We start from the raw sequence: 26,240 nt of genomic DNA on the forward strand, positions 1-26,240 counted from the left end.
AGGTTGTCAGAAGAGTGATGAAGACAGGTGCAAGGGCTAAAGGAGATAGAGGTAACTAGTGATAAATATACAACCTTGGACAACAATGATCTATGGCTAGATACATAGACAGAAAGAGGCTGAATGGGTATGGGAGAAAGAGTAGGATTTACATACATATTTATTGTTGTTGATAAGTGCCATGGAGTCGGTTCTGATTCACAGCGACCCTGGATAGGGTTTCCAAGGAGCAACTGGTGAGCTTGAACTGCTAACCTTATGGTTCAAAGTGACTTTGCTGCCCAGCACATTAGTCCGCAGTGCCACACCAGGACTCCCTTGTACCATATAATTATTATTGTTGTTGTTAGTACTGTTGAGTTGACGCCAACTCATAGCGATCCTATGTATAACAGAATGAATTACCGCCCACCCCTGAGCCATCATCACAAGTGCTGCTCTGCTTCAGCCACTGTTGCTGCTACTGTGCCCATCTAGCTTATTGGGGAGCTCCTTTTTTGCTGTCCCAGCATGATGTCCTTTTACAGGGACTGGTCTCTCATGAGAATGTACTCAAAGTATGAGAGATGCAGTCTGGCCATTTTGGCTTATAAGGAGCATTCTACTTGTCCTCCCACAAATATATAATAGTTTGAAAGAGGATATTGGTACATGGTTAAATTGGTCCTGTAAACACAACTGTCAATGTGGTAGTGCATGCAGCAGGCAAAATGATGAAAACTCCTTAGATATTAGCAAACATCTTAAGGTAATGAGTTGCTGCGACTGGGGGCTCCAAACCATAGTCTCAGGGGACACCAGGGTCAATTGGCATAACATAATCCACAAAGACAATGTTCTACATTCTACTTTGGTGAGTAGCGTCTGGGATCTTAAAAGCCCATGAGCAGAGACCCTGGAAGCTTCTATTTCCGGGTGCGTCTTCTGTAATAAAGCCGAGACCTCTCCTCAAACTTGGCGTCGCGGGTCCTTCGTGCCTTGCCTAGGTCAACCAGCAAGGACGGGCGCAGGCGAGGATACTTCACAGGCAGCAACTGGACCCAGTCCTTGCATACCGGGCCTGCATTGGTACCTCTGATTCCTCAGGGACGGCTGGCTTTTGAGTCCACACGATTGAGGATACTAGATTCGCAGCTTCCAGGACGACAGTTCGAGTGGACAGTATTCATTCGTCCATATCTGTCCCCCCACAGTTACTCTCTGCCCAGTAAGGGGCAGCAGTTGACAAGACCCCTTCTCCCCACAGACTGCTTCCACCTACGTCCGAATTAATTTTGTTCTCAACTTACTTAATGTGAAAGATCCCTCTCTAAGCCTCCAGAAGAGGTCTTTTTCCCCAGTTAGATCATGTCCCTTTAACCCCTTAGAACTTAAAACTCAGAACTTTGGATTTCAGGCAGAAAAATTACCTTTAAGACTGAGCAGCCATTTAATTAAAAAAAAAAAAAAAAAAAATTCATGCTCACTACAGAGTCTGTGGGGAAAGCAAAGCCCAGTAAACACAGGAAATGATGGCTGAGCATGGGGCTCATATCACAACTGCTTCTGTGGTGGATGACCAGCCATCCATCTTTGAGGTGGTAGCACAGGACAGTTTTTAATGACAGCAGTGAGACCTGCCCTTCAGCATGTGGTCAAGGTTCTTGCAGAATCAAATTCTGCCCACTATGGCTTCTTTGGGAGATGGTTTGATGAAATCTTTACTCTGTTAGATCTTCTGGTTCAGCAGTATTACCTGTCTAAAACGAGTGCCTCGTTTTCTGAAAACTTTTATGGCTTAAAGAGGATTGTAATGGGGGACAAACACAGGTTGCAGAGACCGGCCAGTGCTGGTGTCCCAAAGAAGTAGCTTTGGAAATCAGTTATGTTCCTGGTTCTTGTTCCCTATCTGAAAGAGAAGCTGGAGAAGCTGGTTTCTAGCCTGGGAGAAGAGGATGAATATTCTATTCATCCCCCTTCTTCTCACTGGAAACAATTTTACAGAGCCTTCCTGGCAGCTTACCCATTTGTTAACATGGCATGGGAAGGCTGGTTTCTTGCACAACAAATTCAGTACATCCTAGGAAAGGCTCAGCATCACTCGCCACTGCTGAAGCTAGCTGGAGTCCGATTAGCTTGACTGACTATTCAGGATATACAAGCGCTGGAACACAGACCAGTTGAAGCTGGCATGAAGCAACCACCAGCCAGCAGTGTTAGTGAGAAGATAAAGTCAACTCTGAAGAAAGCTATGGGAGGTGTTGCCTTATCCCTCTCTACTGGCCTTTCTGTGGGTGTATTTTTCCTGCAATTCCTTGAATGGTGGTATTCATCTGAAAATCAAGAAACCATCAAAACATTGACTGCCCTGCCTACTCCACCACCACCTGTACACCTGGACTATAACTCCAATTCTCCCCTCTTACCTAAAATGAAGACTGTGTGCCCTCTGTGTCGTAAAACCCAGGTGAACGATACTGTTCTTGCCACCTCTGGCTATGTATTTTGTTATCACTGTGTGTTTAATTATGTGAGGAGTCACCAACCTTGTCCCATTACTCGTTATCCCACAGAAGTACAACATCTGATTAAACTGTACTCCCCTGAGAACTGAAAGTAATTAGCACCTTAGCTCACAACAAAACTATTGTACCCTAAGGTCACAGGGCTGATTTTAACATAGTATTATTTGATACTTCTAAATCTCAATTCATAATCATGAATTTTAAACAAATATACAGATTCCTTTAAAAGGGAATACTCATTTGATCCTAAACTTCTAGCCTGCTCTGTAGATCCCTACTTCACTTCCAGATAACCAAGATGAGTATGAAAGTCAGGATTGCCAGAAGTGAGGGTGTCAGGGTAGAGAAAGTAGATGAAGAAAGAGGATACTAGTACTGCAGTTTCTCCTATCTCTCTCCTTAAAGAAGATGAGGTTTAGAACCTCAGGAAAAAGCCAAGTTAGATTTCATAAGTGGGTAGGAAGGAGAAGCAAATCTCTTTAGACAATGCATTTACCTGCCAATAAGGTGGAGGTTTTGCCAGTTTGCAAACTCAGCACAAACCTTTGCTTTATAAAAATACTGCTTTAGAAAAACAATACCTCCTTCCATAAACTGTGACCTCCTTTCATAAACTGTGATCCATTAACTTTCAAAGAATTCTTTATGAGCCATACATACCTTTCTTTGGAGACTTTTAAGAGAAAATAGAAGTTGAGTATTTATATTTAGCACAGACTGAAGATTTTTATCAGTGTGAAAGCAAGGCTAACAAGCAATGAAGAGATGAAAGTAAAAAATACTGCTCTATGACTATAAGCACTTGATAAAGATCTTTGCTATTACAGAGTTTAATAACAGGCATGAATAATTCTATTAACTAAAGTTTCTAATGAACTTTAAGAATAACTGTTTCTGGTAAAAAATAAAAAAAAAAATAAAAAATAAAGCCCATGAGCAGCTGTCTAAGGCGCAACTAGTGGTCACTCCAGGTACAGAAGAAAGAAGAGTGATGAGAATCAAAGAGATTTGGGATCAATAGTGCAACAAACTAATGGAACATGTGTCTCCATGACTCAGATTAGAAGACCTAGATAGTGCCTAACTGCTATTATGAATGGCACCGAAAGGGGTCAAATGAAAAGGTCCTGGATAGAGCAGCAGAATATGTGGAACAAAACTCAAAATTCATTAAAGCAAAAAATACAAGAGCATGCTTCCTGGTCAGAAAGAGACTGTAGGAATTTGAGACTATGGCCCATGACCACTCTTCAGGTCTGGAAAGGAACTAAACCTAGTAGCCCAATTTTCAGCCAAGCAGTAGATAGGTTTATGGGTGCAGGCAACAACACCACCAAGGTATGCTCACCATGGAATCATTCAAAATCAAAAGGGACACTACTTACCTAAGAACAAATTTGCAAAGAGATGGGAATGATGGTGGAATGCAAATAGGAATCACAGGGAGGAAGTGGGATAACTGTTGTTGCATGGAAGGGATTGCAATCATTGAGATGAAACAAAACATATGATTTTCTGACTGTAAAACTGATTATCTTGTCTGTAAACCTTCACTCAATTCACAATAAAACGGTTTTTCATTATTTAAAATTTTTTATAAATAAACTAGACGGATCTACAAATGGGGGGAAGACAGCACATGAAGACAAACATAGCAGATATATCTACAAGTGTAGGAACTCCAATGACTGCCTGCTACTAGAAGCTGAAATTGTTGTTGTTGTTAAGTGCCATCAAGTCAGTTCCAACCCATAGTGACCCTGTATAGGAGCGACTGGTGAGCTTGAAGCCGACCTTGCAGTTCAAACCGGCTTTGCCATCTGGCGTATTAACCTACAGCACCACACCAGGGCTCCAGAAGCTGAAATAGACGAACAAAAATCTCAGAGCTACAGCCTGAATGTGGACTCAAAGCCTCCTGGATTATAAAAAGGAGTTCCTGGGCGGTGCATATGATTAAGTGCTCAGATACTAATCAAAAGATTTTCAGTTCAAATCAACTCAGAGGCACATCAAATAAAAGACCTGGTGATCTACAAGAGGGCTTTGGAAGTTAATGTAAATATTTCAGTATCTTTCAATTCCATTTTCCACAAACTTTCTGAAGCCCTCTCATACTCCCAAAAGATTACAGCCATTGGCAATGTTATGGAGCACAGTTCTACTCTGACACACATGGGCGCACCCATGTGTGGTAATCAACTTGACTGGCTTGGCTTGGCCTGTGAGGAAATACATTTCTGTTCTCTTAGACCATCCACTTTAGTGGTATATTTTGTTATGATAGCACTAGGGAACTAAGAAAGAATTTGGTACTAAAGAGTGGGGGTGCTGCTCTAGCAAACACCTAAAATGTACACATGGTTTTGAAACTGGGTAATGTTCTTTTATAGTAAAAGCCTAGCCTGCCATGAAAAGACTGTTGATAGAATGATGGACATTAAGGGTCATTCTGATGAGGGCTCAGAAAATGCTAAGCTTTAGAGAAAGCTTCTATCATCATGAACACAATGTTTCTGGAAATGTAGATGTTGCATGTGCTTCTGGTGAGGCCCACGGTTTGGGAGAGAGGTGCTCCAGGGTGGTATGATGCTGCCTCTGTGGTTGGAGGGAGAGGTTCAGGCAGAAGGTCTGAGGATGGCTCCTAACAGACTACCGGGCTCTGCAGGCTCCTAGTCATGCTTTAGGGTAAGCCCCTCAAAGAGATAGTCATTCAGTCCCTCCGGGAGGCTGGCCAGTCTGTGGAGGTTGGTCAGGTGGTCACCAATCATCTTAGTAATGTTTCACCTCCTCATCAAGGAGTCCTGGTGTGGTGCTGTGGGTTAATGCACCAGACTGCAAAGCCATTTGAACTGCAAGGTCGGTGATTAAAGCTCACCAGCTGCTCCTTGAAAACCCTATACAGGGTTGCCATGGGTCGGAACTGACTCAATGGCACTTAAGAACAACACCAACATCAAGGAAATGGTTATCAAGAAAGTCACATAGGTAGAAGTTTGTGTGGGTAGCACTGATGGTGTGCAGATCCAGAAGGGACTGGCTCAGGTTCTTCAGGGTTAGGGTGGCTTCCGTGGTGTTCAGGGTTCTTCCCTACTCATACTGGGATGGCTTCTACATGTCCCAGAAGAGAACACGGCCACCACATTGGTTTTGCAATTTCAAGGGATGCTTGACACCCTTGTACCTCTCCTTCACTAACTCAGAAGATGTGTTCCACACCTTCCAAGGCCACACTGTTATGAATGAAATAGAAGCCCAGAGAAAGGAAGGTGTAAGAGGATGGCAGATGCAGGTTGACCAGACGGTTCACACTGACCTCCACTTCAGCAGAATAATTCTGACCGATCTTAGAGCTCATGGTTGGTTGAGGATTTAGAGCTAACCACAAAAACCCCACCAAAAAAACGATGTTTAGCTGGTCCCAGAAACAAGAGATGGCCAAAAATCTAGAGAAGAGATTGGGCCTAAAGAGGTAGTTAGAGGTGGTCTGTGGGTAGAGGTGGGGAGTCTCTGAATCTGTTCCATCCAAACACTGTTGAAACAAGAGACAGATCCATGGAACCACTGGGCAAGCTTGCCTGGTGAGGTTTTAAAAGGATATGATGGACATGTTATTAGACATTGGAGGAAAGGTAACTCGTGTGACACAGTGGCAAAGAACTTGTCTGAATTATGTTTGGATATATTGTAGAGATAAAACTTGTAAATGATGAACTGGGGTATTTGACTTAGGAGATTTCTAATCAAGATCTTAAAGGGCTGTGTGGTGTCTCCTTGCTGCCTATAGTAAAATTCCAGAGAAAAGTAGATTTGAGAAATGAACTGTGTAATCAAACAAGCAAAAATCGGAAAACAAGCATCCAAAGATTTGAAAAATTGTGTTGTACAAACTAAGAGAGTGTGAGCTGGAACTGACACTAAGAGTGTAGCTGGCTACACCCTTGCTCAGTGCATTATCTTATTTAATTCTTAAACAACCTTGTGAAGTATGCACTATAATTATTTCCATTTTACAGAAGAGAAAACTAGTTTTATTCAAAGTTACATTACTAATAATTAGGATTTGATCCCAGACATTCTTATAATAGAACCTTTTCTGATTACTTCTATGTACTAGCTCTCATATTAGAAAAAATTTAAAGATGAAATTAAGAATAGGCATGTAAGTAAACATGCATTCTTAAATACTGTAGAAATTTAGGGCTGTATTTATAGAAAAATATCTTGTGTTATAAACTCAGGTATACAAAGATGATGCAAACAGTTAATGTGCTCAGCTGCTCACCAAAAGGTTGGTGGCTCAAGCTCACCGAGAGAAACCACAGAAGAAAAGTCTAGCAATCGACTTCAGAGAAATCTGCTATTGACAATACTATGGAGCACAGTTCCATTTTGAGACATAGGGGGCTGCCGTAAGTCAGAAGCAACTTGACAGCAACTGGGTTCAGTTGAATCTCTATTAAAATTAAAATAAATCTGATGTTGCTGTTGTGTGCTGTGAAGTCAATTGCAACTCATACAGACCCTATAGGCCAGAACACAACTGCCTCATAGGGTTTCCTAAGGAGCCCTGGTAGTGTAGTAGTTAAGTGCCATTGAGTCAATTCTGACCCATAGCGACCCTGTATAGGGTTTCCAAGGAGCAAATGGTGAGCTTGAGCCACCGACCTTGCAGTTCAAACGACTTTGCAGTCTGATGCATTAGCCCACAGTGCCACACCTGGTAGTGTAGTGGGTTACAAACTAGGATGCTAACCATATATCAGCAGTTTGAATCTACCAGCTGCTCTGTGGGAGAAAGATGAGGTTTTGTGTTCCCATAAAGTTTACAATATCAGAAACCCTATACAGGATCGCTATGAGTCGGAACCAACTCAATGACACACAACCCGCACCTCCACATGGTATTCTAGGCTGGAGTCTTTATGGGAACAGATTGTCAGATCTTCCCTCCTATTGTGGGTTCCAACAGCTGACTTTTGGTTGGCAGGCAAGCCCTTAACCATTATGTCACCTGAGTAAAGCATCATTTTGCATGGTAAATATTTCTGTAGCCTGAGCTCATGTTCTTGGTGTTGGGTATTATTGAGTCAATTCCAACTTATATCAATGCCACATGATAGAGGAGAACTACTCCACAGGGATTTTTAGGCTGTAATCTCTTGGTCCATCTCCCTTGAAGCCACTGGTAGGTTGGAATCAACAACCTTTCCGTTTGTAGCCCAGTGGCTTAATCGTTGCACGCTGAGAGCTCTCTGAGCTCATATCATACTAGTTTGTAAAAGTAAGTGAGATGTAAACCTTACGGTTATGGAATACGGTAATAGATTTGTTACAAACAAAACAAAATCCTTACAGTCCTTGGGGGAAGGGGAGGCCACAGTGTCCCTTGACTTTCCACTTTAATTATCTGTATGTGACCCAGCTCACAGTCACTCTTCTGTAAACTCACCTGACTCCACCAAGCAAATTTAATTGCTTGTACTTCACAGCATTTTGTTCATATTAGATGACTAGGAAACTGTGTGGTAATTATCTCCATATCTGTCTCTGTCACCTGACTGTGAGTTTCTGAGGTCATGATCATGCCTAATTCATCCATTCCAGGCCTCCATATTTAGAACATTTCTGGCATACAGTTGACACTGAACACAAGTATATAGAATAAACATGAGCATGTATTGCTGTTGTATTATGTTGAGTCGATCCTGACTCACAATGACCCGACAGCACAGAGAAGAATTGCCCCATAGGGCTTCCTAGGTTGTCATCTTGATGGGAGTAGATTGCCAGCTCTCTTCTTGTGTGGAGCAGCTGATAGGTTTGAACCATGGACCTATTAGTTAGCACAGCTGAGCATTTACCCATTGAGCCATCAGGGCTCCTTGCAAACATGACTATATGAACAAACAGGTATACAGACAACTGCCTATGGCTGGGAAGTGGTCCTGACCACTTTCCCAACTCATCTTTGGTTCATCCATCTTTAAACCAGCAGAGTTCACTCCCTGCATCTTTTTACCCCTAACACCTTTTCACTTCCTGATCCATTTATCTCCACTTGTCCTTCTAGCTTTTGAGTTAGCTGGGTCAATGAGGAAGAATGTGTCAGAAAACCAAACCAACCAAGCAAACAAACAAACAAAAAATCAAAAGACAATAGAAAAAGAAAACAGAAAAGATGATTTAAGGAGAAGCTATGATAAAATATTACTCTAATAAATTTAAGTGGAAAAGTCCCAGAGTATGGATTTTCTGCAACTTAGGCCTGTATACATTGTCTTCTAACAAGATCCTTTGGGCCTCACACACCTGAATTAGATGTTAAGGAGAAATACAGCATTTGCAGAGAACTTGATTCTATATTGCCGAGTGCAAAAAGTGTGAGACATCTTTAGGATACACAAATTATAGCCAGCTTGAGTCCGAGGTTCAAGATCAGGGGGACCATTCAACAGTCTCCAAACTAAAGACTAGCATCTTTAAATCTTCTTTCTAACCCAAAGGGAGAAATTCTAACCAACCCCATTAAGATTTGATTATTTCCCATGGGGCATATAGGAGAGTGTTAATAATAACAGTCAAACTGCTGAGAGAACCCAAATCAGAGAGGGCCATGTGGCCAATTTCATTTTAATCAGTTGCCTGTTAAATTCTTAATTACTCACAATGTAACACAGCAACTGTGGAATGCAGAGAACTTGGAAGCAGAGTATGTTTATCAACTTAATCTCTTTTTATGAGTTTAGAAGCCAAGGAACATTGCATTGTCTAAGAACACCCCCAACTGGCTAGCTAGGCTAGAGGAAGCTGGAGTAAATGAGAGGTTATACGGCTCTTTTCAGACCTGGAATAGTTTCAAATGATGTGTAAAATAAGGAAAGGCAGTACCCTGGGTACAAACATCTGATTTATGTATAACCCACATTTATATACCAATCTCCATAAAATCTAATATATTACAATTTTGAGGTACATAAAACAGTTCATATATGGTCACTATGAGTCAGAACTGACTCGCTGGCACTTAACAACAACAACAATAATTGTTCATAACAACGAACTACTACTCACCTGTCACTTTGTCATACGGTGGTGGCTTACATGTTGCTGTGATGCTGGCATCTATGCAACCAGTATTTTAAATACCAGCAGGGTCACCCACGGTGGACGGGTTTCAGTATAGCTTTCAGATTATGCCAGACTAGGAAGGAGAGATGGACTACTTCTGAAGGGTTAGCCAATAAAGACCTTATGAATAGCAGCGGGAAATGGAAACATAGTGCTACAACATGAAAACATGAATGGCAGCAGAGTACTGTCAGAGACTGCGCCAGAAGTCTCTCAAGTTGAAGGCACACAAAATATGACTAGGGAAGAGCCCCCTTAAAGTAGAGTTGACCTTATTGACATGAATGGATCAAAGCTTTCGGGACCTTCATTTGCTGATATAGGGCACAACTCAAAATGAGGAATTGTTGTTGTTGTTCAGTGCTGTTGAGTTGGTTCTGAACCATAGTGACTCTGTACAGGGTGTCTGAGCCTGTAAATCTTTACGGGAGCAGAAAGCCTCATCTTTCTCCGACAGAACAGCTGGTCGTTTTGAACTGCTGACTTTAAGGTTCGCAGCCCGATTCGTAACCACTACGCTGAAACAGCTGCAAATATCCATTAATAGTGAGGACATGGGATGCATGAAGTATGAATCTAAGAAAATGGAGAGCTGTTAAAAATGAAATGGAATGCAAAAAGATCGATATCCTAGGTATTTGTGAGCTGAAATGGACTGGTATTGTGGACTGCAACCAGAGTAACCTTTCCAAAACACAAAGCTGAATCTGACAGTCATATGGTAAACCATATGATATGGTTAACCATATGGTAAACCAAATTCATCAAGGCATAGGAAACCATTTGCCAATATGAACTACAAATTCAAGAAGAATGGTGTCACATTCATAGTCAAAAAGAACTTTTCAAAATCTATCTTGAAGTACAATGCTGTCTGTGATAAGATAACACGTTATGTCTACAAGGAAAACCAGTTAATACCACTACTATTTGAATGTAAACACTAACCATCAAAACCAATGATGATGAAATTGAAGAATTCAACCATCTTTTTCAGGCTGAAAATGATTATTTTCTCAGCATACAAACTGTATAAGTATGGTAAAAAATACAACCCTGGCGTACATCTTTCCTGATCTTAAGCCATTCATATCCCTTTGTTCTGTTTGAATGACTGCCTATTGGTCTACCTACAGGTTCCTCATGAGCACAATTAAATGTTCTGGAATTCCCATTTTTTAAAACGTTAACCACAGTTTGTTACAATCCACACAGTTGAATGCTTTTACATGGTCAGTAAAACTTAAGTAAACATTTTTCTAGTGTTCTCTTGCTTTCAGCCAAGATCCACCTGATGTTAGCAGTGATATCCCTTGTTCCATATACTTGTCATCTGATGAATAGGAGACACTTATAAACCCTATATATATATGGTTGTGCATCTAGTCTCTCTTGAAAGATTTTCTCTTCCTCAAATGAAGTGTTTATTATACCTCACCCTAATCCAAAAATAAGATTCTATAAGAAGTTACTTCCCTACTAAACTAACCCTTCTCTTCTTCTTAATTAGCCTCCTACTCTACCTCTAAGGCATTCGATAGCGCAATGGATTGTGAGTTGAGCTGCTAACCGAAAGGTCAACAGTTTGAATCTACCAGCTGCTCTGCAGGGGAAAGATGAGGCTTTCTGCTCCCGTAAAGACTTACAGCCTTAGAAACCCTAGACAGAGTCTCTATGAATCAGAACCGACTCCATGGCATATAACCACCATCACCACTCTGTATCTGGGCAGATGGCATCAACTTTTGCAAAGTACCCCTCACTAGGGACATCTCTTCATGAATCCCCTCAGCTTGAGATCATCATATTTTCTCTACTAGCCTTTTAGTTATTAACAAAGAAAGACTAATGCCAAGGTTTGGGAAAAACTGGGAAAGGGCTTAAGGTTGGAGAAAGAGTTATATTTACCAACTCTGGTAGGAGGTATGTGACATAAATGGTATTTAATAACTGTAGTACAGTAACTAACCATTTCCAATTTACAACTGGTTTGTGGCACAGTACACATAGCTAGCCTCCATGAGATGCCAACATGGTCTAGGAAACAGTTAAACAATAAATGTTATAATTCATGCAGAACAGGCAAAACTAGAAGAGCTCATGAGAATAGCTTCTGTTCTGGGATTAGAAGTTCAGGACAAATGGAAAGAACTAACAGCTGAGTTAAAATCTAAAAAAAAAAAAATTATTAAAAAAATAAGAATACCAGCCTTAAAGCTCAACCCATCTTATACCATTATTGGGTATGTGGTATGGGAAGAGGTTTGGGCAAATTGTGAAATGTAAGATTTAGCTCTGAACACCTCTGATGTAATCGACTAGCTACACTCTTCTTTAAATTCTGAAATGCAGTTCTGGTACCTCAAACTCATCATGCCTCAAACTAAGTGTATTTGCTTCCCTTCATCATGCCTAAACCTGCTCCTCCTCTATTCCTATTTCAGGGAAGGTCATCCTCCTCCTCTCAGTGACCCAAGCCAGTTGTGCCCTCTCTTCTGTCGTTGTTAAGTGAGGCAGAGTTAAGTTCCAACTCATAGCGACCCTGTATAGGGTTTCCAAGAAGTAGCTGATGGGTTTGAACTGCCAACCCAGTGGTTAGCAATTTAGTGCTTATCCTACAGCACCACACTGGGACTATTTCCAGATTCTCTTAATCACCTTCTGAATCTGTCCTCTCTTTTGCGCATACTGTCATTCCTTTTCTCAGATCAGCATCACCACCCACTTGGATGACCACATCAGCATCCTAACCACTCTCCTTGGTTCCAGTCTTTTCCCATTACAGTACACTTTGTGGACTGCAACCAGAATAAATTTTCCGAAACACAAAGTTGATCTAGTCATTCACCTGCTGAAAACCCTCTCCACTCCTAACACTTCAACATGGATTACTGTATTCTTAGCATCTGGTCCCTGACTATGAGTTGAGTCTGATTAAAAGTCATTCCCTTACTTGCAACCTCTAGCACAACTATGGTGACTTAAGTGGGTCATTCCCTGTCTTCAAGGTCTTTACCCATAATGTTCCTTCTCGTAGAATACTTCTTCCTTGTTCCTCTTATCCTGGGGGGCTAATTCTGTGTATCTGGACTCCTAGTGTAGCACTGTAGGATAAGCACTGGACTGTGAACAATATGGTTGACAGTTTAAACCCACCAGCTGCTCCTTGGAAACCCTATACAGATTCACTATGAGTCAGAACCGACTCGACGACATATAACATCAATTCTATGTATTTAGCACTGGACTGACAACCACAAGTTCAGCAGCTCAGAACCACCAGTGGATCCACAGTAGGAAAATGAGGTTTCTGATCCCATAAAGAAATCTCGGAAACCCTGTACAGGGTCACTATGAGTCACATAACAGTGGGTTTGGCTTTTATTTTTTTATTCAGGTTTTAGTTTACTGCTTTTCCTCAAGAGGCTTTCTTGGACTCATAATTCTTGTTAAGATGTTCCTTCAGAAGTAACTTCTCCAATCATCCTTCATAGCATGTTGGGCTATAGCTGCTTGTTTAAATGTTCATTTCTCCAACTAGATTGTAAGTGAAGGCAGGGGGCCATTTTGTTTCACTTCACCCTTTTTCTACAGTTATTTTACGGGCTTTAACCCATTTCTGACCAACTTTTTCAAAGGCTGCTTTTGTTTTCAGAATATCATTCAATCTTAGCATGACATATGAGGTCCATTACGATCTAGCCCCTGCCTACCTTCCCAACCTCATCTCCATTCATTTCTTTAAAAGAATTCTATGCTTTTACCACACCACATTGCTTGGGTTTCCTCAGAGTCATCACTCCTCAATATCTCTGCATTGCAACCCTCTTCACTTGGCCTGGCATCTACTCCTTGCTCTTTATGACTGAATATCAGGGTCATCTCCTCTTGGAAGTCCATCTCCTCTGACCAGTAATGGAATTGGGTACTGGTGTTCTGGAGTTTTACACCAGTCCTAGTGAGGTGCTTTAGGATAAACACTGGACTGCTAATCACAAAGTCCTTACTTCAAACCCACCAGCTGCTCCTTGTAAACTCTATACAGGGTTGCCATGAGTAGGAATCCACTTGACAGCGCTTAACAATAACATGTATTCTTCAAGAGCTCTGGTGATACAATGGGTCAAGCATTGGGCTGGTAACAGAAAGGTCAGTAGTTCATACCCACCAGCTGCTCCACAATCTAAAGATGAGGTTATTTGCTCCCGTAAAGATTTAGTGTTTTGCAAACTTTATGGAACACCTCCGGTCTGTTCTATAGTGTTGCTATTAGTCTCAATGGACTTGATGGCAGTGGGTTTTTGGGGATGCATTCTTCTGTCTGAATTCTGACGTTGACCTCTATTACAGGATTACAACTTCATGAAGTCTAAAGAGAAGAATCTAATTAATCTTTGTATTTTTTTAATCTAATACAGTTGGCTAATGTTGGTTCCATCAAGTCAATTTTTAGTGTATGACAGAGTAGAACTGCCCTACAAAGTTTTCTAGACTATAATCTTTATAGAAGCACATCACCAGGTCTTCTCCTGCCTAGCAGCTGGATGGGTTTGAACTGCTAACCTTTCAGTTAGCAACCAAGCCCTTAGGAGTTGTGCCACAAGGGACTCTTGATCTAACAGAGCACGTGGCACAAAATATTACTCATTAAATGTTCTTTGAATGAATTATTTTCCTTTAACTGAATACAATTTTTAAAATACGTTGTTGCTGTTGTTAAGTGCTGTGGAGTCAGCTCTGACTCATAGTGACCCTGTACAGGATTTCTGAGGCAGTAAATCTTTGTGGAAGCAGAAAGCCTCACCTTTTTTCTGTGGAGGGGCTGGTGGGCTCAAAGCACCAACCCTGTGGTTCACAGTCCACTGCTTATTCCACAGAGTCACTGTGCTCCCATTTTTTTTATATATATAGGCAGCAAGAAGCAAAAAGAATAAAAAACCTATCACTAATTTTTTCTAACCAAATTAACACAATGTGCTCATATAATTTTTATGAGAATCCACATGAGGTACCTCCTGCCAGGACTGTAATCAGAGCTCAAACTCAGGATGAAGGGATAAGAACACTGTCTTCACCTTTATCTATTTGCCATTTTAAAATCTGGTTTCAATTGTGCTTTGAAAAGACTGCTTTCAGTATATAAGCCTTCAAATCATATGTGTTCATAAAATATTCATTTCAGTCTGACAGCATCTAGGAATTTTTCAGTTCCCCCATTACTGCAGACTGCTGCCGCATTGCATGCCAAGGCATTTGCATACAGGGTACAAATATTTCAGCTTTTTTCTCCTTTATCCTGATGTTGTCAGGTCTGTTTGGGGTAGGGGGAACAGTACTGATAAAATATTCTTTAGAAGAAATGACACTGTACTGCGATGAGCTCTAGAATAATTAGACATAAAAAACAAAACAATATTGCTATTCTCTTAGAAAGTTCCCCCTGCTTAGGAGACAAGGGATTACAAAACCACTGCCTGTGTTTCACTGGTGGTGGTAGATGCTGTTGAATCTGAGGACCACTCTGGCCACTGTCTTAGTTCTCTAGTGATGCTATAACACAAATACCACAAGTGGGGCCTTCAACAAACAGGAAATTATTTTCTTACAGCTTCGGAGGATAAAAGTCTGAAATCAGGGTGCCAGTTCTTTCTAGGGCACGGCTTTTCCTCTCTGTCAGCAGCTCAGGGGGAAGGTCCTCCTCTCTAAAGGAACTTGTGCTCCTGTGGTTCTTCATGTGGTTTGGTTAACATTCATCTCTGCTCTACTCACTTGTTTAATCTCTTTTATATCTCAAAAGAAACTGACTCAACATACATCAAAGACAATCCATTCCCAAATGGGATTAGAATTACAGCCTAGAGGTTAGGATTTACGACACATATTTTGGGGGGACATAATCCAATACATGGGAGTGTGAAGGCCCCATATGATAAGTACTGGAGTGCAAACCACAAAGTCCCCAGTTTGAGTCCATAGTCTCTCCATAGGAGAAAGGTGAGGCTTTCTGCTCCCAGGAAGATTGAAAGTCTCAGAAACCCTAAACAGGGTTGCTCTGAGTTGGAACCAACTTGACGGCGACTTATCAATAGCAACAATTTAATCCATGACAGCAATCCCTCGCACAACTGAATGAGATGCTACCCAGGCCTGCGCCATCTCCCTGATTAGCGGTGAAATGATCTGCTGTCATCCACAGAGCTTTCATTGGCTCATTTTTGGAAGCAGATCACCAGGCCTTTCTTTCTAGTCACTTAGTCTGGAATCTCTGCTGAAATCCATTCAGCATCACAGCAATAAGCAAGCATCTACTAACAGATGGGGGTGGCTATGCATGAGGTGTTCTGGAGGAAACTGAACCCAGCTCTTCTGCATGAAAGGCAAGAATTCGACCACGGAACCATCAACAGCCTCCTTATGCTTCAAAGATGACACAATCCTACACATCATTATTAGAGCAATGCAAGCCTGTTTGGCACAACCCCATTTTTCCTTGTAGTTATCTAGAAATCTACTAAGTAACCCTCACACATAATCATTGGTTTGATCCTTAAAGGCAATCCACAGTGTAGTACAAATTCCTGTAGATGTTTAACAACACAAGTGACAAAGTAGAAGGACCCCTGAAGATTTACATGTGTAAATATCCAAACAAATTTAGTCACAGATCTCCTCCCCTAAGTCTGGATCTTGATGTGTGTCCAAGTACTTTTCACACAAGCAAATACACCCACCTATGATAATGTTATAAATAATTTCTCCTCTCTAGGTCTGCTTTGAAGCTCTAATTAGGGTTGATCCACATTTGTAAAATGGTTTTTGCTTTTCCCAAAGGCAAAGTTACAGGAATCTAAAACATTCTGCTAGCATTACCTTTCTTTTATGTTCCTACATTCATCAGCTCCTACAGGCTGGGGAGAAATGGGGAGCCAACCACTCATAATCCACGGGAGGTCAGGTCAGATCACATTATAGAAACCAAATCCTCGGGTACAGCAGCAGTCAAGAGACTAGACTGCAGGTGAAAGCAGCCTGTTTCTGTCTCTGAAGTGTCAGTGGGCATGTTTTGTAGGATATTCACAAAGGACAAACAGTGACAGGCTTTACAATTTGGTCTGTCTTGGGGATGAGGCTAAAGTCATAAGTAAGTATGTGTGCATGTGAGGATAAGGATTCATACATACATGTGATGGAGGGGTGATGAGGGAGTTATTCCTATGGCTGAGGAGGGAGTTTATAAAATACATAGAAGGATTTGTTCAAAGGAAAGCCCTTCGCTTTTGGGTTGGGAACAAAATGCCTGGGTTAGGAGGGCAAGTGATGGGGAACTGAGGAGGCAGAAGCAGAGTTAAGTGTAAGGCCCTGCCACAGGGAGCTGAATTATTTCAAAGGTTTTGGTAGTCAGGAGATGACAAAGTCTGACAGCTGAACTTGGGATGGGTGGACAGTAAGTCAATAAAGGGTTTTCTGGCCCTCTTGGTCAGCCACCCTCAGATTGTATTAAATAGTTCCTGGCACTCACATACTAAGCAAGCCTCCCTGTCTCCTTCCCTTAACTCTAAAGCCCTTTTGAGGGGATGACTATTCAAGTTACCCTGAATTGAGAACTGACATAGAATTGAGCCATCTGGCCTAATTGGAAGTTTAGCTCTTTAACAAGGTCATAAATGACCTGAAGGTATAGAATGTAAATTATACCTCTTATTTTTAATCTTTTAAATAAATATTGTGATTGATAATAAAAATTAAAACACACAAAACAATAACAGTGATTATTAATATTCTAACTCATATTGTGCCAGACAATATTTTAAGTGGGTTATGTCGTTAAGTGTCATGGAATCGGTTCCAACTCATAGTGAACCTTTATAGGGTTTCCAAGGAGTAGCTGGTGGGTTTGGATCCGCCTACTATTTATTTTACAGCACCACACCAGGACTCAAAGTGGGTTATAGCAGTGATAGAATTTAATTTTCACACCAAATCTGGCAGCGTCATTGTTTTTGTTTGACAAGAAGAAAACAGAGGCATAAATTAAGTTACTTATCCCAAGCAAGTTCATAATACTTGTGTGGGGATAAGGCCAGGATTCAAATCTAGGCAGGTAGTTAGAGCATTCACACTCTTAACCAAAGAGCTGGTTTAAGCCTCTCCAAGTGTGTGTGATTCTAGAATTCTTTGTGGCTTTGGGTGAGTTGTGTTTTGAGGGAGTGAACAGGGAAAAGACAGACCTTCTTAAGATATATGCTTACTAGTGACCATCACCAAAGTCATAATATTTTCTTTTTTGTCACCATCACCACTCAAGGAGTAAACAAAAACAAAAACAAAAAAACAATTTTCACTTAAAATACCATTTGGGTTTCAAATATATGTATTTCTTCCTCCTTAATTGGGTTATCCCTGGTAAATTCAGCACAATCCTCGGCTTTCCTGTCTCAAATTCTCTATGATACTGGGTTCATCCCTGGGCCAACTAATGGTTCATCCTATTTTCAGAGTGGAGCCAACCTAAATTTTCTTGTTACCCAAGTTTTTTTTGCATCTTTTTAGGGTGGTCTTCAAATCTCTTTCAGATGCACAGATCTAGCCTAATTTCCAGATGTAGAATTTAAGTAATAATTTTGTCGTCCTGACCCATAGTGCTTTTGTTCCAATGATATGCGTACAGAGTATAAGTGTGTTCATGTCACACCTTGTGGGGCCTTAGGGAGAAAAGAGAAATCACCAAGTGACCAAGGGAAAAATATCACAGGAAAAGGATCCCAACACCACCCCATCGAGTTGATGCTGACTCATAGAGACCCAATGAGAAGTACAAGTGCTCTCTTAAGGGTTTCTGAGACTGTAAATCTTTACTCGCAGTGGCTGGTGGGTTTGAACTACTGACCTTGTTTATCCCACAGTGCCACCAGGGTTCATTAGGAAAAGGACAGGCTCCCAAAAAGGTAAAAAAAAAAAAAAGACGACGACGAGATGGGGATACATATCAGTAAGATGAGAATGAGAACCTTGTGGGAATGGAGCGTGGTAAGGGGGACCTTGGGAACGGCTGACACTGGAACATGAGCTGATGGCTTACAAGCCACGTCAATGGAAGGACGGTGATAAGGAACAAGAAATAAGAGCAGGGTGGGGTAGATGCCCAAGGGGAGAAGTTTACCTGTGACAAGGGAAGAGGGAAGGCAGAAAGGATTCAAGGCAGCAAAACAGCTCTGAGTACATAAGTTACATCAGAGTCTGAGTCTGACTCTCATTCTACCTTAGAATTTTCATTACATTTGGGATCAGTGATGAGCTTTAGCAAGACTATGGGAACATTGGTGTCCTGGTGTGGCACTGTGGGTTAATGCTTTGGACTGAAAAGTCGGTTTGGACCAGAAGGTTAGTGGTTCAAGCTCACTAGTCGCTCCTCAGAAATCCTATACAGGGTCACTGTAGGTCGGAACCAACTCAATGGCACTTAACAACAAAAACATGAGACCATTATGCTAAATAATAAGGAATGGATTGGAAAACATTCATATGGCTTCAAATGGTTATTCAGGAAAGGTGAAACTGACTAATCTAGTAAATTTAGATCTGCTCATGATTGAAAATGATGGTTGAAACAAGGAGTCAGTCCTACCTTCCAGTTCCATGCATTAAATTATTCACCCAGTAGTCACCAAGGATTGACTCGCTACCCTCTACTAAGTTTTAGGATTATAAAGAGAAATAAGTCATAGTCTATGTCTACAAGCTATTTACAGACCATGGGAGAGATAGAAACCTAAAAATAAACAATATGTTCTGAAGCATTATGATAAAGGTATCAACAAAAGTTTATGGAATGATGGGAGGAAATGCTTCAGCCATTTCTTAAATACATCCCCCATTCAGTTCACCCTGAAAGTTCCTTTTCTAATCCTGATGCCCATGTTGGGTTCAATGAAATCCTGACTGTTTTTACAAATTCTAAATGTCATTTTGTTTATAGAGTATTTCTAATCTTAACAATTGGAATTAATCTTTCCATTTGGTGTGCTTCTATAACACTTTATATCTGTTTCAATATTTACTCCAATTAGTTTTTCTTTGGATAAACACTAGGCTGCAAACTACAGGGTTAGTAGTTCGCGCCCACCAGTTACTCCGCAGGAGAAAGATGAGACGGTCTGCTCCCATAAACATGCAAGGTCTTGGAAACCCTGTTGGTAGGGTCACTGTGAGTCAGAATTGACTCAGTGGCAATAGATTTGAGTTTTGGGGTATACTTCTAGATCACAAAGCAGCAATCAACAGTATCAACTGTCCAAACCTAAGTATGGTTAAAACATAAAAATAGAATAAAAACAGATAGCATATATCAAGAATGCACTGAAAAACAGTATGTTTGTTGTTTAGTGCCATCAAGCCGATTCCGACTCATAGCAACCCTGTATAGCGTTTCTAAGAAGCGGCTGGTGGGTTTGAACTGCAGACCCTGTGGTTCAAACCAACCTTGTGGTCCAGTGCTTTATTTCATAGTGCCACACCAAGATTCTGAAAAACAGTGTACACTACAGAAAAATATTTTTCCTGGTCAGTCCTTTTCTCCACAAAGGATAATTTTGTCGACAAAGAATGTCATACATTAATGAAAATATTTATAGCTTTTAAAGTTTTCATTTAAAAATTAGATTTTTAAAATTTCTCGATCCATTTGCTTTAGAGCATCAACCAATTCTTTATAGTTGGCATTGAAAATTGTTCTGAGGGTCTTCTCCTGGATATCTCCATGTGTATGGGTGGCACTGGGCATTAACAGGTGGTCTTAACAGTTGCAGAAGAAAGATAATACATCAGGCCTCTGCTGAGAAGTGCACATTCACACATGCTCTCTCCCATCTCAACTTCAGCAAATGCAGCAGGTGCATTCAAATCTGACATAGTTTACTCCATCCAGTTCTGCTATTATTGACAGGATCCCTGACCTTTCCCTGACCTGCCCCAAATTACTGCTACCCCACCCCCATCCTGATGGATTTGACTCCGTCTTAAGGATGCCCCAGATCAGCATGCTCATGTACTCTCATATAGACACATACAAAGTATGCTCACGTGCTCCCATATAGACACACACACACACACATACAAGGGGACTTCAAAAAGTTTGTGGAAAATTTCCATGATCTTTTAATTCCATTTTCCACAAACTTTTTGAAGCCTCCCCTTGTATATGCATACATACACAAAATAGGTCTGGACATTAAAATTAAAACGAACTGGGTTCTAAACAAAGATATATATATATATATAAGTACTAGACTGCTAACCACAAGGTTGGTGATTCAAAGCCACCAGCTACTCCTCAGAAACTCTATACATTGAGTTGGAACTGACTATATAGCACTTAACAAAAACAGCATACTTAAATCTCACTCACATATGTAATATATACACGTATAAGAGGATCTTCAAAAAGTTCATGGATAAATTCCATTGTCTTTTACTTCCATTTTCCCAAAGACTTCTTGAAGCCCTGGTATACATGCCTGCCGATCAATTTCTCTGTCACTCAGATAAAGACCACCTAGTTTTAAACGTGCTTCCATCATCCTTGAAGATGGTCTATGAGAACGGATTGTCTGTCAGACTTCTTGCTCTGCACTTCCTCAGTGGCACAGAAACAGTGCATGTGTTTTGGAGCCAGCTACATTGGGGCTTAAATCCTGCTTCTGCTATTTACTATTTGAATGGCCTTGAGAAAATTGTTTAACCTCTTAGAATAAGAATTTCTTTATTTCCAAAATGAGGATACCTACTTTACTGAAGTGTCAGGTTTTCAGGTAATGCAAGTGACTGGGTGCTACGTGGAAGTGCTCAGGAAATAACAGCTATTATAGTGTGGCATCGTAGGATAAGCAAAGGACTGCTGACCACAACGTCGGTGGTTCAAACCCACCAACTGCTCCTTGGAATGGTTGCTATGAGGCGGAATCAACATGACAGCATTTAACAACAACAATGGTGAAGGTGATGATGAAAGGGAAGAGAAAAAGGAAGACGGGAGGAAGATGGTAGCTTACCACTTCTTGACTGCCTTCTGTATTTCAGAAGTTCTTAGCAAAGCGTAGCATAACATGAATATTACTAGCCTTTATCTGGGAGTGCATTAAGCTAGAAGTATGGGGAAGAAAACTAGTGGGGAGGAGGGTCTATGAATGGCTAGCACTTAATACACTTGTTGTTAAGTGCCAACAAGTCGGTTCAAGTCCATAGAGATCCTGTGTAGGGGTTTTGAGGCTGTACATCTTTGAGGAAGCAGAAAGCCTCATCTTTCTCCGGCAGGGCTTGAACCACCAACCTTGCAGTTTGCAGTGCTTACCCTACAGAGCCACTGCACTCTACTATACTTAGTATACTATGCTTGATTCTGTTAAGTGCTGTAGAGTTGGTTCTGACTCATGACTCATAGTGACCCACTATAGGGTTTCTGAGGAACAGCTGGTGAGTTTGATCTTCAGACCTTGCTGTTTAAACCGACCTTGTAGTTCAAACCAAACTTGCTGTCCTGTACTTATCCTACAGTGCCATACCTGGAACCCACTAGTTGTTGTTGTTGCTACATGCTGTCAAGTCAATACTCATAGCGATCCTGTATAGAGTTTCCAAGGAGCAGCCAGTGGTTTTGAACTGTTGACCTTGTGGTTCACAGTCCAGTGCTGATCCTACAGTGCCACACCAGGAGTCTTAGTATGTGGTTATTATTTTATGTGACTGTATATATATACACACACACACAGGTGCACTGGGAAAGAGACATTTCACAATAGTGAATTCAGCATCTTTTTGAGAAGCCCAGACCATGCTTTATTGCTTAGTAGGATTGGACTTCATGAATCCAGAACAAATACCTGTGTCTCCCACAATGGCTAATCAGAGAATTCCCATTACAGTAGCAGGTCTCAGCTGTCTGTTTCACCTGGACACTCTGGTACTGTGAGATACCCTATAGATCATAGAACCAAAGCCCAGGCACTTTCTGGAGTCATGGAGTTAGAAAAAACAGCCAGGCCACTAGCAGAGCTATTGTCATGATCTAAGCCATCAGTCCAAAGTAAGGCTAGGAAGGAGGAAGTCCCAAACTGCCCTGAACACGCTCAGAAGGAAAGGCATTTAGGGTCTGTCTTAGATGTCATTCTGTTTACGAACACATTCTACCTGTCATAGCAATCCACAAAACAATTCCAGCACAACACCTGAAGGCAAATGACTAATGCTAAAGGTGGCCTGTGCATCAGGTATGTGATGACTCCACAGGCATCAATTAAACAAGAAAACGACCTGTTCTGAGGCATGAGCATCTGGCATTTCCCAGCGAACTGCAGCCAATGGCTGATAAAACACAAGTGATAATAACCATAAAGATATTTAGCAGCTCTCTCCTTGCTCAAAAGCAACCGGGGCCTGTGAACCAAGAATAATGAACCTGGAATACCTCCAAAAGAGGAGCAGAAGAAGGAAAAACCTGCATTGAGAGCCAGCATTGCTCTTCCTTGTGCATAGAAAGCAAAGAGTGGGGGTTGTGTAAGGTCATCTTTTCAGAGAGCAAAAACACAGACTAGTCCAGAGGATGCTTGGGAGTGTGTCTGGTGGTCTAGGGGCAATCTTCAATTGTTAGGTCTCCAGGTAAGAGACAGGATTGGCAATAGTTGGTCCCCTGCTCTTAGGAGTACTTTCCAAGTAGCAGTATCATAGTATTTTGTCCAGGATGCTAGGGTAAGATCACTGTAGTCCCAACATCCTTCCCTAGGACTCATACATGAACCAGATTTTAAGTGAAAAGAGGACACACTTAACAAATCAAACAAGAGGATTGTCATGGTATAAACCCCAGCAGAGATGGTGGCTGGAGCTTGTACGTTTCAAGGCTGAATTCTAGATCACGCAGGCAGACACCTGTGTATATATAGACAATGCTTCAAACATCACCACCTCATCACACCTAATGACTGCCTGTGAATAGAGCTTGCATTCTCTATTTCTGGCTTTCCTAAAACAAAAATGTGTCTTCATATTCAGTCCTGATTCTAAACCTATTGTTTACTGCTAATTTAATTTTTGCTTCTTTCTCCAACATATGAAGTCAGGAAAATTAAAAAGGGAATGGTTTTTAGTTTTAATTTTGATTTAGATCTTAAAATTGCTACGGCTTTTTATTTATTTATTTTATTCACTTGCCTTTGATCCCCCCTTTTTCTCTTTTAAGTGGTTCAAGTAAATGAAACCATCACATGCCTTGAACCCAACATTAATATAATATTCTCACAACGTGACTAAACCCCCTAGAATGGATTCGGATTTATAGTGACCCTAAAGGACAGCATAGAACTGTCCCCCCAGGGTTTACAATGCTGTAAATCTTCATGGAAGCAGCCTGGCACATCTTTCTCCTGAGATTAGTCTGGTGGGTTCAAACCCCAACCTTTTGGCTAGCAGCCTAGCTCTTTAACCACTGCGCCACCAGAGCTCCTTTGGAATGAAACTATCAAGTAAAAAAATAAAATAAAACAGTGGTGCTTCCATTCTCATGAGACCCCTTTGCCAATGCTGCAGTGTACTGAAATCTCTCTAAAAGTGCTGCTTCGCTGTTGTTTTGGGTTTGAAAATAAAAAGCGTGTTTCATTAAGGTCAGTGATAATTCTTTCTCAGCACAATAGAAAAGCAGACCAGCCCATTAACAACACTAAAATGGCAGAATTAAACACAGTAGGTACAAGCAGGAATAGAATACCTGGGATTGCCAGATTGGAAAGGGGGACGTTGTGGAGTTGAGGGGGTAGCGAGGCCATCCAGTCGGCATTGCAGACCTCCGACGTTGTCTTTGTCCCGCTGGGGTTCGGGGAACAGATGGTCCCCATCCTGAGTTTTCTTCTCGCTTTCCTAACTGCTAGCATCCCTCTTATAAACAGACTGTCCGGGTCAGCCTAGAGCCACTCACTCAGGGATCATCACTGTAGACATTTCAGGGCCACCTTTGTCACGCCCGCCTTTCCCAAGTGCCTCTCTGCCGAGGAGACGGGGCAAATAGGTGGCTCCCTACCATCCAGCACCTGCAGTCCTCACTCTTGTCGGCCCACTGCCTTAATCTGCTCAATCCCTGCCACGTTAAACTTCTTACGTTCCCGTCTGGAGCTGAGAGGAAGGTAGGCTCCGGGAAATAAATCTCACAGAAACTGAACGTCCGCGGAGCAGCCACGCCCGGCCCTACTCATAAGACAGGTGCCCCCACATCACAGACACACATGCACGAGGGTCCATACACATGAGCACGCCGGCCACACCACCTCCAGCTTGACTTAGGTTTCTATATATGTCACTGGGCTGCTACATATGCTGGGCCTGCCTGCTAAACGTTCCCTTTGCCTCTCTGCAGGACTCCCCCTGCCCTGTGGCTTCTCGAAAGGCGCTCAGAAGTGTAACCCGCGGCGCCCAGACTCCCAGCAGCCCCACCCGGACTCCCAGCGGCCCCGCCCCTCACTGCCGGGCAGAAGTGCCGACCCAGGAGGCCCGTGATTGGTCAGTTGCAGGGCGCACTCCGATTGGCCGGCGTCTTTCTGGGCAGTCCCTAGGTTCAGTTCTCATCCCTTGCGCGCTCCCTAGTCTCCTCCCACCGTTACTCTAGCCTACTTGCAGATTGGCCGATCTGGCTGCAGAGACTGCAGATCTGGAAACTCACCGGGATTGGCCAACCGGTTTTCTTTTCCCCGCCCTATCACGAGCAGTCAGAGCTCAAATGTGTAACTTCGTGTGTGTCCTTCCTTCCTTCCTTCCTTCTGTCTCGCTGACAATTGCATAGAAAATAGATTACATTTTCCATAAACCACTAGCTTAAACCAAAACCTACTACCACCAAGTGGATTCCAACTCATAGCCACCCTATATAGAGTTTCTGAGGTTGTAAGTTTTCACGGGAGTAGAAAGCCTCATCTTTTCCCTGTCAAGTGGCTTTTAGGTTTGAACTACAGACCTTCTAGTTAGCTGTCTGAGGCTGCAAAAATATGAGAAGAAGCTGAGAAAGGTGTTGTATCAAGTATAGTTTTATGTACTTCAAGCATTACATGATTGTACAATTAACACTAACCTAAGCATCACTTCTTTTCTCATATTTGGACATGTTTTCAGGAAGAGCCAGCACCTGCAGAAGACATGCTTGGTAAAGTAGAGAGTCAGTGAAAAAGGAAGATAATCAAGGTGGATTGGCACAGTGGCAGCAGCAATGGGCTAAAGTGTAACAATTGTGAGGGTGGCAAGGACCGTTCGTTGTTCTGTTGTGCATAGGGTCACTGTAATTTGTAACAGACTCAATGGGACGTAGCAACAACAACAACAACACACACTACTTCACAGTTTAGTTGTATGATTCCCAATTTATAGATTGTTGTCTGCTGTTGATTCGGTTCCTACTCATAGCGACCCTGTTATAGGGTTTTCGAGGAGCAGCTGGTGGGTTTGAGCTGCCGGCCTTGTGGTTCAAGCAGACCTTGTGGTCAAGTCCTTTATCCTACCACACCACACCAGACGAGGCAATAATAATGATACTTTACACTTGCGACGTCTTGTTGTTTGGAATCCTTTTCCAAA

The 26,240-nt window shown here is 41.8% G+C and overlaps 1 protein-coding gene and 1 pseudogene across 1 annotated transcript in view; one reads left to right on the forward strand and one right to left on the reverse strand.

Moving 5' to 3' along the window:
* PLCXD2 (phosphatidylinositol-specific phospholipase C, X domain containing 2) overlaps positions 1-25,101 on the reverse strand; it is a 132,704-nt gene extending 107,603 nt beyond the window's left edge. Inside the window, exon 1 of the mRNA XM_006864188.1 lies at positions 24,391-25,101. Within this exon, the coding sequence (XP_006864250.1) occupies positions 24,391-24,553 (163 nt within the window). The 5' untranslated portion in view covers positions 24,554-25,101. The remainder of the gene's footprint in view (positions 1-24,390) is intronic.
* On the forward strand, positions 1,455-2,593 carry LOC102828282 (annotated as a pseudogene).
* Positions 25,102-26,240: the final 1,139 nt, after the last annotated feature.

The sequence above is a fragment of the Chrysochloris asiatica genome, unplaced genomic scaffold (genome assembly GCF_000296735.1).
Source record: "Chrysochloris asiatica unplaced genomic scaffold, ChrAsi1.0 scaffold00061, whole genome shotgun sequence".
NCBI classification, from domain to species: Eukaryota; Metazoa; Chordata; class Mammalia; order Afrosoricida; family Chrysochloridae; genus Chrysochloris; species Chrysochloris asiatica.